The following is a 19,400-nucleotide window of genomic DNA, read 5'->3' on the forward strand; positions in this document are numbered from 1 at the left end:
ACTGCTGTTCTCTACCGAGACTGTTAAAAATTACTTTAGTTTTCTCCAGATTAATTTTTAGACCTAACCTCCGGATTTGCCTCTCCAGATCAGTGAGCATGCATTGCAATTGGTCCCCTGAGTTACTAAACAAGGCAATATCATCAGCGAATCGCAAGTTACTAAGGTATTCTCCATCAACTTTTATCCCCAATTCTTCCCAATCCAGGTCTCTGAATACCTCATGTAAACACGCTGTGAATAGCATTGGAGAGACTATCTCCCTGCCTGACGCCTTTCTTTATTGGGATTTTGTTGCTTTCTTTATGGAGGACTACGGGGGCCGTGGAGCCGCTATAGATATTTTTCAGTATTTTTACGTACGGCTCGTCTACACCCTGGTTCCGTAATGCCTCTATGACTGCTGAGGTTTCGACTGAATGAAACACTTTCTCGTAATCAATGAAAGCTATATATAAGGGTCGATTATATTCCGCACATTTCTCTATCACCTGATTGATAGTGTGAATATGGTCTATTGTTGAGTAGCCTTTATGGAATCCTGCCTGGTCCTTTGGTTGACGGAAGTCTAAGGTGTTCCTGATTCTATTTGCGATGATTATCTTAGTAAATACTTTGTAGGCAACTGACAGTAAGCTGATCGGTCTAATTTTTTTATTCTTTGGCGTCCCCTTTCTTATGGATTAGGATTATGTTAGCGTTCTTCCAAGATTCCGGTACGCTCGAGGTCATGAGGAATTGCGTATACAGGGTGGCCAGTTTCTCTAGAACAATCTGCCCACCATCCTTCAAGAAATCTGCTGTTACCTGATCCTCCCCAGCTGCCTTCCCCCTTTGCATAGCTCCCAAGGCTTTCTTTACTGCAGTAAAGGCATGGCAGTAAACTCTTACAAATATCTGGGTGTCCATACAACTGCAAGTTTGTCATGGTCAGTTCATACCAAGTACACTATTAGCAACATTAACCGCATGTTAGGGTATCTGCACTGTAACTTTTCTAGAGCTACATCTAATCTAAAATACTTTGTAAAACTTCAATACAGTTGAGACCGCTTATAACAAAGCTGAGCATTCCGCAGCCTCTGTTCGTACCCCGAAGTTTGTAGTAAATGGACAGGTAAAAAAAAAAAAAAACTGGGTAGTCAAAACACTAAATTTATTTCTTTGCTAAGAAGTTTGTGATGCTCATCTATTTCTGCAGTGCACACCCGATGAGGGCGGACTCCAGTTTATTTAAAGCAGAAGCGTGCTCTTCGCCAAGGCCCTTGGCATAGACAAGTTGCCTAAGGCTCTCTATTAAGCCCCTTGCTACAGGCACGCTTGGCATAGACAAGTTGCCTAAGGCTTTCCATTAAGCCCCTTGCTATAGGCATGCTTGGCATAGACAAGTTGCTTAAGGCTCTCTATTAAGCCCCTTGCTACAGGATGCTTATGGGTGCTGGCTCGAAAGTTTCATCGTCCTCCGATTCTTCCCCGTCGCGCTACACCTGCACTTTGCAAGTGATGCCTTTGTCTGTACACGGTTCCGCAATATCAGAGTCTTCATCAGCCGAAATAAAGTCATCCCAACTAGTGTCATTGCCCCCCCATGTCGGAGTCGACGGCGCGCTGCCACCAATCGCCACCGGACCGATCATCTTCGGAAGCATCAGGCTCGACATCAGGCACTGCGTCGATGAAGCAGGCCTTGCAGAAGCAGTTCTGCATGCAAGCGGCCGTCACCTCTGTCTAAGCAAACCGGCAGGTCGGCGGCTGGGCGGTCAACAGCGATGAGAAAGCGCTCCACAGTATGGCGCCTATACGACGCCTTAAATGCACATATGCCCAAATCAAGCAGCTGCACTTTCGAAGTGGTATTGGGCAGCAGGAAAAGTAGAGTAACTGCTGTCAGAGAAGTTTGCATGTTGCGCGCAGAGCAGTTGTCGAGCACGAGCAGCCCTTGCCTGTGCATGTCGTGTTCAAACTCGCCCAGCCACTCTGCGAATAAATTGCGCGTCATCCACGGATTAGTATTGTGCCTGTAGCGCACAAATACACAGCTCCGAAAGAAACGCAGCTTCTTTTATTTTCCAATTACAAAGGTCATCTATATAAGCCATCTATATTAGTGCACTTTACTGTGCTTGACGCCAGCAAATGAGTCACCTTTCATGGCGCGAGTCTTGTCCTGCAGCATCTGATAGAATAACGCAGGTTCGTCTTTGTTATACACGTTCTGCTCCGTGTAGCTTGCAGTAATGGCTTGGTTTCTTACAAGCCAAGAGGCAATGTCTTGACCGCTTAACAAAGCCACTTTACCGACACTCGATTTAAAAACAATCCCATGCCCACTTTGAATAGATGTAGCCAGCCATTGCCTGGACAGAAGCCAGGAAGATCTAGCAGGAACGCAAAGTTTTTGGCTTTGCCTAGCATCATTAGCCCAGTTATCGGAATGTTGCAAGCCTGTGCATTGGTGAACCACTTAAGCAGCGCGTCATCTACGTCCGCATAGGTGACCTTCTGCAGGTGCTTTCTGTTCGTCGAGAGGGCGGCAGAGCTGGTGATCTTTTTCTTGTTCTTTAGAATCGTCGAGGTGGTTGACTTAGACACCATTGTACTTTTTCACAATTTTTAGCACCTTCACACACTTCCTTCAACATTGCTCGCATCGTTGCCATGTTCAGCGTTTTCGTTTCGTGACTGCTGCAGGCACGTCATTCCCGCCCGCCATTCTGAATTTAGAACTATGGCTTGACTAGAACTAAGCGAGGAAGCACGGAGACTAGAGTGGAGAGGCGTGCTTGTCGGTAAAGGCCATAAAACAAAACTTCTGAACTTAAGCCGGCGCTGTAGCACACGCACCGTGACAGCGAGGGAGTTGCAAGAATGAGCGAGGAGAGGGGAGCGGAGTAGCGAGGACTAAAGCCCCTTAAACTCCGTAAAGTAGTGACACTCTCCTCCTCTGCCTTCACTCCTCCTAGTTTCTCCTCTCTTTCACGCTCCCTCCTCGACCGTGGCAACGCCTACACTGCTCGAGCTTAGCAACAGCGCCAACATGCACTCCTCGCCACTCTGTTGATGCTTCGCGAGCAAAAATGGCACTGATGCACAGCGCGAGGGCCCGCGTGATGCTATTAGGCAAATACCGACGCGGCGTCGGCTTCGGCCAGAGTGCGCAAGGAGGAGGCGGCATTCTCCAAAGCATGGCAGTACTTTACGAAGTTTAAGGGGCTTTAGCGAGGACGGGTGGGAGGGAGATCTTGCAAGCCACATGTCAACACTCATGGGCAGTGTGTGATGGCAGGGAGAGGGCAGAGGGGCACGAAACGGATAGTTCACCTCGGAGGAGGCTTGCGAAAACAGACTGCATTCGCAAAAGGGTCAGAGGTCGTCGTTATTTCGCCTCGCAGCGGCGGGTTTATGACGTCCATTCACTGTAACCAATTGGCAGGACTCAAAGACGTTCGTTATGTGTGCGATTTTATGCCATTGAAATAATGTATATTTTGACGGGCGAAAGTTCGTCTTTAGTGGGGCCATTATATGTGGGCTCGACTGTACAGCCTAAATTAGAATATGCTATATCCATGTGGGATCCTGGAGATAACCTAATTACTTTGTTGGAACTTGTCCAAAATAATGGTGCTTCTTTTTTTATTTTCTAGTTATAGCGGAACTGCAAGCATTACACCAATTAATTGTAATTTTGGCCTTTCTTTGCTGTCTTTTTGCCTTAAGGTTGCACTTTCACAGTTTTTATCATCATCCTACATTGCATGCACAGTTGTTTACAAGACTACACTATGTATCCCATTGTACTCACCACTGTCATAAAGTTAGGACTGATCTAAGTCTTACAAAGCATTTTCAGTTATTTTTGCCTTGCATGTGTATAGATTGTAACCACCTTCCTGCTGTGGCCATTAATGATAACACTCTTTTTCGTGAAACAATAGCCGACCTTTTATAACTAGCAACTTTTGAATTTTTTTTAATGACATCTAATATTGTATTGCAGAAAGCTTTTGTCACTGCATTTGTTGTTTACTATGTACCCTGTATTGTACCACTCTTCTTTGATGCCTCTGGCACTGACGGTAGGACAAATAAACAAGTAAATAAAATTACGCCCAACGAGATTCACACTATGCTTCTGCATAATTTCTGGCAAATTGAAAGCGTAACTTTTTTCTTTAACCATATTCTGTGACAATGTTCCAACTAGGTGAAATATAAGCAAAGTTGCACACTTGTTGGAATAAATGAAAATAGCTGAAAAGTGTCTTGCTATTAAGTTTGCTGCTCAGTAATGGTAGTAACTCTTATTACGATACTGTAAGGAATGATAATGTAAAACATCATATTTTCCTAATTTTGATGTTTACACAGCACAAAATACAAACACAGGAAATTTAGAAGAGACTGCAGATAGCTAATAGCCCCTGAAGCCAGAAGGGTGCTTATGTGTTGACAACAAAAGAACAATATCAGTTCATCATTCCATGGATGTTCATTGTCCTTAGTATTGGTAGTCGTGCCCGTGATCCAACATCATGTTGGAACTCTTGCATGGAGCATACCTTCACGCCACCAAAAATGCGAGTGACCGTGGTAGTTGTGCGGATCATGGAGTCCAGCTGCTGGTTCCATGACATGAACCTGCACATTTCCAGACATATTTTTCATTGCCATCATCATCGCCATCTTTATCTTACTTCTCATATGAAAATGTGCATGGCAGCCAGAGAAGCAATGCGGCTTTTATGATTGGCAAAACCTGCTGGACTCTGGTTGGGGTTGCCACTTGGCTAGTTTTTCATCGGCACAGCTCGTTTTTTCCTTGCAATGCCAGCCGCTAGTTCAACCCATATACTGGCAAGCCACTTGCACATTTTCCCATTTTCCCCTAAATCAAAACATGTTATGCAAGAGTTCTGTAGGCTGAATTCTTGCAAGAAAATTAATTTCCAGTTCCTTAAACTGTTCACTGTCATGAAATGGTCGTATTATCCAAAGTTGCAGGACTGATAAGTGCATCCCTTCACTTTTATTTTAAAAAAGAAAACTTTAACCAAGTGCAACTTGTGCTTCTCTCCCAAACACATCTTCTCTCGGGCCCTGCTACAGTGCTGGCTGTTCTAGTGCCAACTTGCACGACCACTTTGTGTCAAATCCCAAATAATTGCACATCGCCAATTGTTGCGGCCTCGCACATCCCTGGGCTATGGAAACAATGCTAAGTGGGCTGTTGACTTTACCCGCTGGTTGAAATTATTAATATGTGCCAAATTTTATAATGCCTTTCAATGAATTTCAATCATGCGAAGTCTGTGCTCAACATATCACCAATCTACTTTGTTTTTATTTTGTTAGTGCCTTTGCATGCAGTACTAATCACAAGAAGCGCACTTAATGAAGGTGGCAGCCCCAACATTGACACAAAAGATTATTAGTCTTGTGCGAGTATTAGATATATTCGAATTTTCAATCGAATATTATGCTATCTGAAATTTGCTTGGGCTCGAATTTCAGTATTCAAATTTTTCTAAGTATTAGAAAAAATGAAGAAATATACATATATTCCACATATAAGCCTCATTCGTAGTCACAACACCCTGGAGAAAAAAAAAATAATCTGTGCATATTACCACTGGAACTGAGGTTAAAAAGCGCGAAAAAGACGAGGACACAAGGAAACAAATACCACAGACAAGCGCTAACTGCCAACTGGAAGTTTATTTGAAATTCACCGTACATTTATACCTTTTTCAGCATCGTTCAGAAGAATGATAATCTTTCAGAAGAAAGATTATAATGTTGTTGAGTTGCAGAAGTTTTGCGACTGATGTGCACATGCCTATGCTGAAAAAGGTATATATGTCCGGTGAATTTCAAATGAACTTCCATTTGGCAGTCAGCGCTTGTCTGTGGTACTTGTTTCCTAGTGTCCTCGTCTTTTTTGCGCTGTTTAACCTCAGTTCTAAGTATGAACAAATAATAATAATAATATTTGGGATTTTACGTGCCAAAACCACTTTCTGATTATGAGGCACGCCGTAGTGGAGGACTCCGGAAATTTTGACCACCTGGGGTTCTTTAACGTGCACCTAAATCTAAGCACACGGGTGTTTTCGCATTTCGCCCCCATCGAAATGCGGCCGCCGTGGCCTGGATTCGATCCCGCGACCTCGTGCTCAACAGCCCAACACCATAGCCACTGAGCAACCACGGCGGGTTAAGTATGAACAAACTAGCCCTCGTCAAGATCTTGCTAATCACTGGAAATCAGTACATGTAACACCTTAATATTTGTAAAAACAGTCTCCGTTCGCAGATGCCCGAATCATCCAAGTTATATCTTTGGCCAGCTGCTTTTTCCCAACATCTCCAGCGATGCTGATAACAGAAAACTTTGCCCTCAGGGCGGTTTCACGACAGTCTGGCTTGCCCTGCCATGATACCCCACTTTCACATGAAATTCATGCTGCTGTGAAGCCACACCTGAAGTCGAAATTCGCATATACCCACACCCCGATCTTGCTGTGAAATTTTTAACAATATGCATATGCAGGCTCCGACCGTTTATTCGGACCTCATGGGAACTGTGGAAATGTCAGAATAAACAGGTGTCCGAAAAAGCAGATTAAGAAAAAAAAAGAAGTCCTTTATTTCCATGCACTTATTCAGGCTCGGCAGTAGGCTTGAAGAAATCGTGAATGCGCTGTTGCACGCTGTTCCATTTACACGCAATCAAATAAGCCTGAATTTCAGAGAGGGTCGTACAGTCACTATAGGCGGCTGAAAGCACAGTCACTGCTTGTACACGCTCCGCATGCGACAGCAGCATAGCAAATGGTGCGTCATCTTCCGACTCGAGTCATCGTCCGGCGGTGCAGCAGAAACCCAACGAATGATCTCGCCGTCGTCGAGTTCTGCGCATGTCACTGCAGCAGTGTCAGCACCTGTGAAACTGTCAAATGAGACGGTGTCCAGAACCACTGCGCAGGCCTCGGTAGAACATTTTCGGCATCAGTAGGGCGCACATCGGAAGGCGACAAATCCTAGGCCTCCCGGCACCCGCTTGCCAGCATTCCCTAGCGCAGTGTGCACAGACATAGAGTTTCTCACTATAACACCTAGAGGGAAATCTGGCACCACAGTCTGTGGGAGTTTCTTAAGGGGGCGCCGTGCCATCATGGGAATGACGGTATATGCATAGCTATGGTATATGTGTCTGCGAGGCTCGTGTTGGCTGGTGTTGTAAGAGGCTTCGTCTAAAACGTGGATGTGGCTACACAAACAACGCATTCTCAAACTAAAATCTTCATAAAATGTTCCCATTCACACATGTTACATGTTTACTCACCTACAATGCATGACCAAGCGAAGAAAAGCAAGAACAGATGACAAACTGTTTCAAAATGAACGCGAACCTTGTCATCTGTCCTCCAACTCTAGCGGCCCACTGATACGTAACATATAATCGTACACGCAATAACGAGTTCTTATAGTTAAACAAAACATATTTTTTGCGTAATAATAAAACCAAAACTGCTTTTTACGTGCTGTTTTAGTAGAAAATGAATCATTCTGACAGACGGAACAGTGCTTGCCAAGCACGTCTTCAAGGTGTCCTCTCTCTTTGAGAATGATGCCAATCCGAAGTCACAATATACTGGCATCCCCATGCATACCACAGCGCAGCAACGCCAGGTTTCCCTCTACGTAATGTGGTGAGAAACTCTATGTGCACGGGCACTGTCGGCACCATCAGACACTTGACACGATGCTTCTGTATGCCGCGTTGCATCACCGCAACCTCAACACAGCACACAAAGCAAACATCACCACACCGTCACGCTGATACCAGTCGCACAAATGAAAAACGTGGCCTACTCGCGGTGTCGTGCGCGAAGAAACAAATCAGCTGCTGGATTGTCTTGACATGGCTTACTAAGCCGAGACTGGAATTGCTGTAGCCACGAACCAGGCAGAAACGATGATGATGAGCGGGGATTTGCAGTAGTGCCACTTCATGGGGCAGCAAGGAGGCTCCATTCAAAACAAAAATGTCATTCAGCGAGTCGAACCATGCACCGGTCAGAGTCGGTGCGTGGTGCTCTCGATCGAGTTGGCTCAAGGAGTGTCTGAAAAATCAGACAAGAGGTTGCAAGGTGTCCGAACTTTTGGCAGTTGTTATACATTATGGTCTATGGGTAGAATGGCAGTGCTGCGAAGCAGACCGAATAATCGAGCATGTCTGAATTCTTAGAGTACGAAAAATCAGTCGGCGACTGTACATACCATTTCTGTGTTTGGAGAGGGTAATGGGTTAAATTCACGTGTCAATGAAAAGCATTGAGCCAAAATTGCACAACACAGCACAAACTGCAGGTGTCACGCAGTCGAGGTCACATGCTTCACAGCATCACAATGATGTAGGACAAGCAAACATGAAATGCTCCCACACCCTCAAAGACAACAAAATTTGATGTAGACTGCAGCACAACAGTGAGCAAGAGCCTGTAAACAAATTTCCTGCACAGCTGGAGTTGTAAGAAATGTTTACGATGTCGCCGCTTCCAATTTCTTATTAAGAGGGGTGGAAAGGAGACAGTAGAGAGGTGCGTGAAGCTGGTGAGGTGGCTCGCATTTTTTCTTTTCTCTTCAAGGATTATGTGTCGAAGCAAACATCCAGTAGTCAGATTTGATTGTTGTACCCGAATAAAACAGCACAGGAACATTGTAGTAAGTAGTTAATTTTACCATGGAACACACAAAAAACATCACTGTGCAAGGGCTGCTATTTATTATGTCTGATATATTGTTAAAACTGGCATTGTTATAAGTGGGTTGGACTGCACAGCAAATAGATATAGTAATCCAGCACAATTAGGTGCATACTCTGCACCACCTACCCAATCCTGTGCAATTAGATACAGTCTCATGAAATCATGTGCAAAAAGCTAGAGGCACAGTGCTCTAGTATACCTTAATATAAAACCTCTGTTGCTCCAGTACTTCCTGTATGTGGGTGCCTAATACTATTTTGGTGCAAGTAGGGGTGTGCAAATAGAAGTTTTTGAGACCGAATCAAATACAAATCAAATAGTGCCAACAGTGAATCAAATAAAATATTTTTCGAACCGTTTACGATACTGTAGAGCCTTCTCCCCATTATTATCAAGCAATTTTAACACCCTGGTACAGCAGAATTCACCTAATTCGTCTTCAGTTAATTTAGTTTTTCATTTAATTCGATCCCGACCGTAGGTCCCTGCCAGCGCCCATAGATATTTATGGGCCTAAACTTCCGTGGTTTCAATATCAAAATTGGCCTTCGCTAAATAGTTCGAAATGGACTTGTCAGTTTCGCTGCAGTACAGCCACGTTATGCGGTAAAGCATACCTAACGAATTGCGATGAAGCATGTCAAGAAGGGAAAGGGGTCACTGTCACGGGACGTGCACGCTTCCTAATTATACAGGTGTGCACGTGCCCCCCATCTCTGGTTACAGTACTAGCATCTAGGTGCCTAATAGGCATAGTGTTAGCCATGCAGAGATGTTTATATGTTGCTGTGGTGATATGAGCACTTGTTTCGCCCACCGTGCATGGCTCAAACAGGAGACCATTAACGTTGCCTAGTATGCAGTCCTTAAATATACACATGCACATGCACTGTGCCCAATAAAGTGTAGAAAAACCATGTATGTTTGGGGAAACCTAGCAAAAAGGAAGGAGGTAAGACAAAAAAACTTTGAAGGCCTGCCAGTAAAGTTAAGCACCTCAGTGCTTGTACTGTGACCAGAGAGGGCACATGTGTGTATGTGCAAATTAAAGAACACATGCTATGTCCTGTAACAATGTCCACCTTTGCTTGCTTAATATTGTCACGGCTACTTGAGACAAGAGCGGAGAGCGTTATTTAATCTAGACAATTAGAACAAGCGTTCAGTTTTAGCTTCTTCTTCTCTAGCACGCTCGCTTGCACACACGAGGTCGTCGTCCTCGTCGTCAGCATGGTTGGGCACAGATGGCGTCGCGGCATTTGTCCCCCTTCAGAAGGAGCATCGTCCCGATGCTTGGCGGGTAGCACCCGGTGTCCAGCCCACCAGCAAGTGTCCATGTCATTCAGCAAAATAAGGTTTCATGCGCACCATGTGCACAGTCTCAGGCAGGTCCTGACGGTGCCTCGAGCAGGATTGGCTGTCAGGAATGACTTCATAATTGACGTCGCTAAGGCGTCGTAGAACCTTGTACGGTCCGAAGTATCGGCGCAGAAGTTTCTCCGCGAGGCCTCGGCGGCGTACTGGAGCCCAAACCCAGACTCTTTGGCCGGGCTGGTAGACGACGCATCGATAGCGTTGATTGTAACGTCGCACATCACGGTCGTGTTGGCTAGTTATGCGAACGCGTGCGAGCTGTCTTGCTTCTTCGGCGCGCTCTGTAAAATCTGCGGCGTCAGTCTCGGAATCGCTGCAATCATGAGGAAGCATAGCATCCAGCATTGTAGTCACTTCTCGACCGTGGAGGAGACTGAATGGCGTCATTCTTGTTGTTTCTTGCCGAGCCGTATTGTAAGCAAACGTTACGTAAGGTAATATTTGGTCACAGTTCTTGTGTTCCACATCGACATACATGCACAACATGTCTGCGAGAGTCTTGTTGAGGCGCTCCGTAAGTCCATTGCTTTGCGGGTGATAAGCTGTCGTCCTTCTGTGTGCTGTGCCACTGAGCGTGAGTACAGTTCACAAAAGTTCAGCCGTGAACGCGGTTCCCCTGTCGGTTACGATGACCGCTGGAGCACCGTGCCTAAGGACGACGTTTTCGATGAAGAACTGCGCGGCTTCGGCTAGTGTGCTGCTCGGAAGTGTTTGGTTTCTGCATAACGCGTAAGGTAATCTGTCGCAACTATGATCCACTTATTTCCTGCAGTTGATATTGGGAATGGGCCCAAAAGGTCCATCCCAATTTGTGCAAACGGTGTTTCCGGCACTTGAACGAGATGTAATAGTCCGGCAGGTTTCGTAGGTGGCACTTTTCGTCACTGACAGTCAAGGCACGTTCGAACGTAGTGCGTCACCTGTGTTGCGAGCCGTGGCCAGTAGTATTTCTCTTTGATTCGTGCTAATGTTCTTGTGTAGCCTAGGTGGCCCGAGGTAGCTTCATCGTGACAGGCCTGCAAGATTTCACTGCGGAGAGTTTTAGGGATGACCAGTAGATATCTCTTCCCTGTTGAAGAGAAGTTCCTCTTAAAAAGAACACTGTTTCGTATGCAGAATGATGACAAGTTCCTCGAGAACAATCTGGGCTTGTTTGTGGTGCGGCCTTCTAAGAAATCAATTAGTGAAGCGAGCTCGTGGTCATCTTGCTGTTGTTGAGAGATGGTAGCTGCACCAACAACTCCTAAAAAGCCTGCGGATTCGTCATCATCTTGGCCTGACGACTCGATCGGTGATCTGGAAAGGCAGTCAGCGTCTAAGTGCTGTCTTCCCGATTTATAGACCACTATCATATCGTACTCTTGAAGCCGTAGGCTCCAGCGTGCCAAACGTGCAGATGGATCTTTCATGTTGGTCAACCAACAGAGAGAATGATGGTCACTTATGACTTGAAATGGGCAGCCATATATGTACGGGCGGAACTTGGTAACGGCCCATACTACAGCCAAGCATTCCTTCTCTGTGGTGGAGTAGTTCGACTCGGCACGTGACAGTGTTCTACTCGCGTAAGCGATGACTCGCTCAGCGCCGTCTTGCCGCTGAACAAGGACGGCACCTAGACCCACATTGCTGGCGTCGGTGTGGATCATTGTCGGCGCATCCACGTCAAAGTGGGCAAGAACAGGCGGAGTTTGTAGACGGTGCCGCAACTCGTTAAATGCTGCCTCCTGCTCCTCGCCCCACATAAACGTGACATCTTCTCTGGTTAGGCAGGTGAGCGGTGAGGCGATGCGTGCAAAATCCGCAATAAATCGCCGGTAATATGAGCATAGGCCCAGGAAGCAAAGCAGTGTTGAACGTGGTCAATTTCGTCAAAGTACGCCACAGCAGTGCCTTTACTGATGTGCCGGTGTTCATTGGTAAAATTTGTCAGTAGTACCTCTGTGCGACCGCCGATTAGGCTGACGATACCCCGAGCGATGGCAATACCTTGATGGAACAGAAGTGCAGTTAGTTGTTCGGCTACACCGTCCTTGTCAAACTGTTCTCTGCAACTTACGGAGACAAAACTGCATGATAGTGGTGGTATAAAGACGTCGTCGTCGGCGACACGTAACGATGTACGTCGGCGCTCTTCGTCTTGGCTCGAGTCTGTACTAGTTGACAAGGTTATCTCGCCGTCCCGTATGTTAACCACGGCGCCGTACTCCCGCAAGAAGTCCATTCCAAGGATGAGTGATCTGCAGCACTCTTTTAAAATCATAAAAGTGGCGACAAAAGCTGTATTTCCTATCTGGAGCCGTGCAGTACATTTTCCTGTAGGTACCATTATCTGGCCCCCGGCATTTCGAATATAAGGGCCCGTCCATTGCATTCCGACTTTCTTAAGCCGGTCTGCCAACTGCTCACTCATTATCGAAAAGTCTGCACCAGTATCAACTAAAGCTGTTACGTCATGCCCATCAATTGTTAAGAGTAGGTCGGCACTTACAAATTCGTCGGCGTCCCGTTTCTCCGGGTTGCTCTGCTCGTTTCTCAGTAATAATGGGGGATTTTCGGCAGTTCGACGACTTGCAACCTTCCCCCCAGAGGTCGCTGATTTCAGTTTCCCCGCCGTGGGCTTGGAGAGCGGCCTCGTACCACGTCGGCGAAACTGAGACGGTTCGGCGAAGAATAACGTAATGGAGACGGCGAGCGCGACCGCAGATTAGCCGAGCTGCCTTGTTCCTGACTGACACTGTCGTCGAAGCGTGGATGTCTCTCTGGAAACTGGCGCGGAGTGGCAGGTGACATGTCCTGGATGCCACCCTGGCGATGACGGCAAAAACGATAAATGTGCCCTGGTTCGCCACAGTGAAAACACAATGGTCGGCGATCAGCAGTGCGCCATACGTCGGTCCTGCGAGGCTGGGGTCGCCTGAAATGCTCCCTCTGTATCCAGGCAGCAATAGGTGGCCGCTGGTGGTACTGCTGTACCACCATGGTAGAAAGCGGGCGACGGACAGCGTCTGCGTAGCTATATGCGCGTGACTCGAAGCGCGGCTCGGGACTCGGTTCAGGGAGTGGCTCAGGAGGTGCTAATGCTTGCCGAATTTCTTGGCGAACAACTTCAGCGACCGAAGCAACAGTAAACTCCTTCGGTGTCACAGTTTGCTTCGCAATCTCCTCGCGCACAATGTCTCTTATCAGTTGACGCAGCGAGGTCTCGTCTGTCACTGTTAGTACTGCGGCTCCTGCAGGCGCATCATTAGTCAGGCGTTCGTATTGCCGACAACGCTGCTGGAGCGCCCGCTCGATTGCTGTGGCTTCCTTAATGAATTCTTCCACTGTTGTAGGCGGGTTACGCACGAGACCAGCGAATAGCTGTTCTTTGACGCCGCGCATGAGATGGCTCAGCTTCTTCGAATCCGGCATGTTGGGATCCGCTCGACGAAACAAACGAGACATGTCCTCGGCAAACATGGAGACACTTTCATTGGGCTTCTGAATGCGCAACTCGAGAAGTCGTTGTGCATTCTCTCGGCGATCAGTGCTTCCGAAGGTGTCAAGTAGCCGACGGCAAAATTCGTCCCACGTTGTCAAATGTGCCTCGCGGTTTTGGAACCACGTCCTTGCGCTACCTTCAAGAGCGAAGTACACATTGGACAGCTTCTGGTCCGGACGCCACTGATTGACCTTAGCTACGCGTTCGTACTGGTCCAGCCAGTCTTCGGCGTCTTCGTACGTATCACCGTGGAAGCTTGAGGGGACTAGATTGTTTTGGATAGTCACCTGTGTTGGACTTGCAATCGCCATTTTCTGAGTCGTTGAGGCCGCTGACGAAGTTCGTCGCAAGAGACCGAATTCCGGGCACAGACCTTGCAGGCGGCGGCTTGCACGGTGCACAGGTGTCTCGACGCGTGGATGATGTCTTGAAGGGCTGGACGCAGGGCTACTCGCAGGAGTCGTCCCTATCATTAGGCGATGATGCGATACCCAGCACCTCCACCAGTGTCACGGCTCACTTGAGACAAGAGCGGAGAGCGTTATTTAATCTAGACAATTAGAACAAGCGTTCAGTTTTAGCTTCTTCTTCTCTAGCACGCTCGCTTGCACACACGAGGTCGTCGTCCTCGTCGTCAGCATGGTTGGGCACAGATGGCGTGCGGCAATATGCTTCACCGCATAAAACAGCTGTCTTGCGGCGAGGCCAACTTTAAAAGCAAATACTGCCAAGTGAATCAGTGGTGCATTGCAGCGGTTTTTCTGCAGTTTGTTTAATTCGACCCACTGGATAATTGAAGCAATTTTGTCGGTCTTGTCAGGTTCAACTTAACAGAAGTCGACTGCATCTACAAAAATTTCAACTTTCAATAATTACACCGACATTACAAAGTATGCTTTATTAAAAGCACAAAGGGAGTATTAGGAAAAGCTAAGCATATTGTTTGCAAAAAAGAACACAGCTGTTGCCCCTACAATAAGTGCGAAACAATACCCACTGCCCAATGTTTTGTCTAAGCAACATTGTATTGCGAGTGATCGTGTTTAGCTGGAAAAGTCTGTCTCACCGAGTGATGCAGTGTTTAGTACATTACGAGCATTGCGAAAGGGCCGAAAATAAAGGATTTCCGCATAAATTTCATGTTACGTTCCATACAGCTGACGATGTAAAGTATTCAAAAAGTATCAAAAAACATTCGCAGTTTCAAATAGTCCCTATTAGATTCGAAGCCCTAATTGAATATTGACTATGATGATGTGGATTGTGTGGCAGCGACGTGAGGAAGAGGAAATGCGTGGCCACGAGAGTGAGAGTGGAGTGTGGCTCTAGCAAATCGAACTTAGAACGACTCGGACGGCAGCTTGCTGACCGGTGGTTCAAGTTGCGACCTTCTACAACTGGGTACCCTGCAGCCAAGCGGACCTGGCGAGGCCGATGTCCCACTCTGCGTTTGCTGCTGATTCGGTGACCGGCAGCCTGCTGTCATAGCAGCCTGGTGCTGTATTTGATCTGAAGACCTGGTGGCCAGCAGTGTTCGCGGCCTGGGACCATGAAGGCACCAACCTGCGGACCAGGTGATCCAATGTGCCCACAGCCTGCGGCAACAGTGGCTGGCTAGCCACTGAGCTGTACTCCAGCCACCTGGTGTTCTGCCAGCCTGCTGTACAATTACACTGCTGCTGCCACGTCACGGTCTGGTACAAGCCACCTTGGGAGGTGCTGGACTCCCGACTGCCTCGACAACTGCCATGACAATGGCGACAATGCACCAGCGAGTAGGACGGTCGATGTGTGCTTAGGCGTGTTAGGAATTCCAGAAATTCTAGACCATTATGATTGTCATTGTTCTGTTGTTTGCTGAGCATGTAAATTGTTGTGTCTGTAGAGTACAGTCTGTGTTGTCCGTACAAAGCACCTGACAGCCGTGTCAATTCTTAAGAATCCTGGGCCCACATTATCTATCTTATCACAGTGACCATTACATTCGATGACTGAATCAGATAGGACAGTATTCTATTTGTTATTCAAAAGTTTCGAAAAGCACATTCACTGACATAATGATCACAGTTTATTTTTTTTAATTGATGCAAATTTAAGGGGTGCAATCCTTATGTGGGGTAAATTTTTCGCGAAAAGGAAAAAATGCGGTGCTGATGGGAAGGCACCGGAATGCATTTGCTGTGGGTTGACAAAAGGACAACCAACAGGTGGATGCCGCTGTAACAGTGCGGGACATCAAAACAGAAATGGCAGCTGTGGCTGACGGAGCAAGGTGAACCCCCCTTTTCTTTTCTTTCTCTAACGAGTACATTAGGTGCATTGAAGCAGTTTCTTTCATATCAATAATGAAGAATATCGTTAATATCGGCAAGTCTGCGACAATAACATAGCCGTGTCCACTTTGTGCGGACAGAAACAGAGATGGGCTCGTTCAGCTACCACTGAAATAGAAAGGCATGGTGGGCATGCCGTGAAAACTGTGGCATTTGTCCTCACTACACTCCTAATATGGAATGTTTCCACCAAGGGTGGGTGAATATCTTAACTGTGTAATAAGTGGCAGCGTATGAATAGGGCACACTTGTACCGTATCAATATAAATGTGGCTACTGTCGTTGCTGCTCGCAATTTGTTGCGTGCTCGCGAGTGCAGACGGGAGGAACCAAAAGGCGGCACCTCTTTCTTTTTTTGTTGTTGAGCACAACCATTATAAAGCCAACAAATAACAAAGCAAAAGCAAGTTTTGTTGCACATTTTTTTTCTTGAAGTGTGGAAAATGATGAAGGGAATTAAATGGCACACCTGCTTAAGAATCTATTTGGCGCATGCAGTGCACTTGGTAAGTCTTGAAGAGTCGTTTGCGTAGCATTCGACAGATCATCATCATCACACACATCACACACAGCACGATCATCATCAGCTAGACCTGGCACACGACATATAGCTGCAGCAAGTTCCGGGTGTGATCATTACACAGGAACCACAAAAATCTCATTTTGACGACAAAACTCAGCGGTACGATCATTATGCAAGTGTGATCATTATGCAAGTAAACACGGTATTCACCCACCCCTAGGTACTAGAAATCTTGCTGGCGGGAGCAATGCGTAATGTGATGGCATCTCATTTTACACAACACACAGGCAATGAGTGCACTTGTCTTATCTCGAAAGTGGAAGTGCCGGCTATTCACGCACATCACAGAGCACCAAAGAACCAAACCCCTTGCCAGCCTTTTGCCCTAAAATGTTAGTTCCCTGTGACTTGTACCAAGGGAGGGGAGCCAATCAGGTGCTCACCAGCTGATGGCAGGTCCAAGAAGCCACATGTTGGCCAGTGCAAGTCGTAAGTGGAACGGCACCTGCAAGGATGAATCATCTCGTGAACGACCACTTCATGCCTGGGCAGCACAGTGAGGGGCTGTGTTGCGCAGGCACCGAGGAAGACGCCAAATCAGTTTATGATTGCAGGTCAATGACGGTGCATCGTAGACAAGGGACTACAGCAGAAACGAGACAGGCAGGGTGTCGATTTCAAACCGATTTATTGCCATAGGATACACATACTTATAGGCACATGTTGCACAGGATGAAACAAACAAACAAAAGACGATATACTACTATTTAACACTTGCACAGAAAAACAATTTCTTTGTCAAGTAATGAAATGGAGGTGGTGCTGACACATTGCTCTGCTACCAAACCAATCAGATCTGCTTCAATTATCTCTCTAGTGAGCTGATGTTCTGCTCTACCTCTAATGTTGCATCTGTCATACAATGGAGCACAACCTCAACATATAACCTGCCATACAATCTCTCTTGATCTTTGTATCCCAGATAGGAGTTCGATCATTAAAACATAAACTGCTAGCTCTGTTTCCTCATGGCTAAGCATGAGCAGCTCGTACTACTATATACTAATAAAGGGAAAATGAGACATCTACCTAATCATAATAATTGCTACAAAGAAAAACCATGCAGGTTCCTAAAAAGAAAAGCCTCACAGTTGAAGAAAAACTCGTCCTGGCCCAGGACTCCAAGCTGGGACCACCGCCTTTCCGGAGCAGCTGCTGTGCCATCTGAGCTAGGTTAGTGCTTCTTTGTAGCAATTGCTACAATTAGGTGTATGTCTCATTTTCCCTTTATTAATTCCTTCTCTCTACCTTGTGGGTTTCTGCAAAACTACTATATACTGTTTGATAACAGTCATCATCATCATTAATCTTTGTTATGTCTATAACAGGACTAATGCAACTCTCAGCGATCTCCCATTGAAGTTGACTTGTGTCACCCAACGTCTGCAGGTTTTACTACAGTAAAACCTCATTAATTCACATTTCATGGGACCGACAAAAATGTCCAAGTTAACCAAATGTCAAATTATAGGGGGTATCAAGAAAGCAATAAACAGATGCTTACTACATCAATACACTTATTTACTGAATGAACCCGCAAATCCTGTTTATATTTTGCAAAAAAGCAGTGCAGAAGCTGCAATCCTTGTCATCTCATGACCGATTAGCACTCACAGTGGCGAAGGCCTTGCGACTTCCTCCGTAGCGTGAGACTCGCTTTTCACTACTGCGTGCACATTCGGATAATTGCTCTCCAGTAAACTCATCGTCTACAGATCGTCCATTCATCACTATGTAACCAGTGCTCTCCATCCTCGACAGCTCTGCACTAAGTCAAAATTAAACTACTCTTTGCCACAACTGCTGCAGACAAAACCGCGGTCCCTAACAACGCGTTCATGAATGGAGACTATGTAGTTATGAAGGCATGCGGCCAATGTAGTGTTATACGCAGCGGTAAACGCAAGGAAAGGTTTCAAAGACACAAATAGGGACAAACCATTCTGATGTTGATGTCATTCACGTACAATTTCTGGTGATGACTATGGCGATGTGGACTTTGCCGGTTCATTTCGGTTGGATGCTAGTGCTATTATTGCACTTTTGTGTTGCACAAGTGCGGCACTTTGCGCTCACAAAGCTCCGCGAGTTGTCTGAATTACCTGATGAGCAGCTAAATATGCCTAAATTAATGAGAGTTTCATTGCATTAAATAATGCTGCATACGCCTGCTGGGACCAGCAGACAAGTCCAAATTATCCAATTTTCCGAATCAACGAGGGTTGAATTAGCAACATTTTCTATTTCTCATTGCACAAGAAAATCCCCTGCCCTCCTTGGTTGTGTTTTCCTTGACGTGTCAATCGTTCTGTTATACTATAGTAGGCCGCTGATTATCTGTTCTATGCGCTACATAATCTGTCAGCTCCAGTTCTTGTTCTTTATCTTAAATTAGAATATCGGTGGCCTGCATTTGCTGAGTAATGCATTCTGCGATTTCCCCATCTTGAAATATAATCTTTATATTTTTTGTTCTATCAATAATTGCACGGCTATCACCTTCTCAATTTTCTTGTTATCTTCCAAGTTTCAGCTTGATGGGTTAGTGTTGCGATATTTCACTGAATAAATATTTTACAGCAAAGCTGTATATGCCTAGGCAAAACACTTGTGGTCCGACCACAGAAACCCTACTGCAGGGATATGAGTCACTGTTTAGGCGGGTATGAGTCATTGCATTCATCTTACGTGACAGACTGACAAATTTCTCGTTGGGTAGGCATAGAAATGCTTATGCGTTTAAAACATATACATTTATTTATGTATTACAGTATGGAAGGGACACAGAAGAGGACGGGGTTAAGACAATGTCAGCCCGATCCGGCGGCTCGTGTGGCCAAGCTAGTTCGGGA

At 46.2% G+C, this 19,400-nt stretch overlaps 1 protein-coding gene across 3 annotated transcripts in view; it reads right to left on the minus strand.

Annotated features, from left to right (window-relative positions):
- Positions 1–19,400, minus strand: part of LOC142590601 (N-fatty-acyl-amino acid synthase/hydrolase PM20D1-like) — a 141,278-nt gene that overhangs the window by 85,353 nt on the left and 36,525 nt on the right. For all 3 annotated transcript variants that reach the window (XM_075702915.1, XM_075702914.1, XM_075702913.1), the window contains exons 7-8: positions 16,932–16,993; positions 4,563–4,641 (exon numbers count right to left, since the gene is read on the minus strand). In XM_075702915.1, coding sequence (XP_075559030.1) covers positions 4,563–4,641; positions 16,932–16,993 — 141 coding nt within the window. The remainder of the gene's footprint in view (positions 1–4,562; positions 4,642–16,931; positions 16,994–19,400) is intronic.

The sequence above is a fragment of the Dermacentor variabilis genome, chromosome 8 (genome assembly GCF_050947875.1).
Source record: "Dermacentor variabilis isolate Ectoservices chromosome 8, ASM5094787v1, whole genome shotgun sequence".
In the NCBI taxonomy this organism is placed as follows: Eukaryota; Metazoa; Arthropoda; class Arachnida; order Ixodida; family Ixodidae; genus Dermacentor; species Dermacentor variabilis.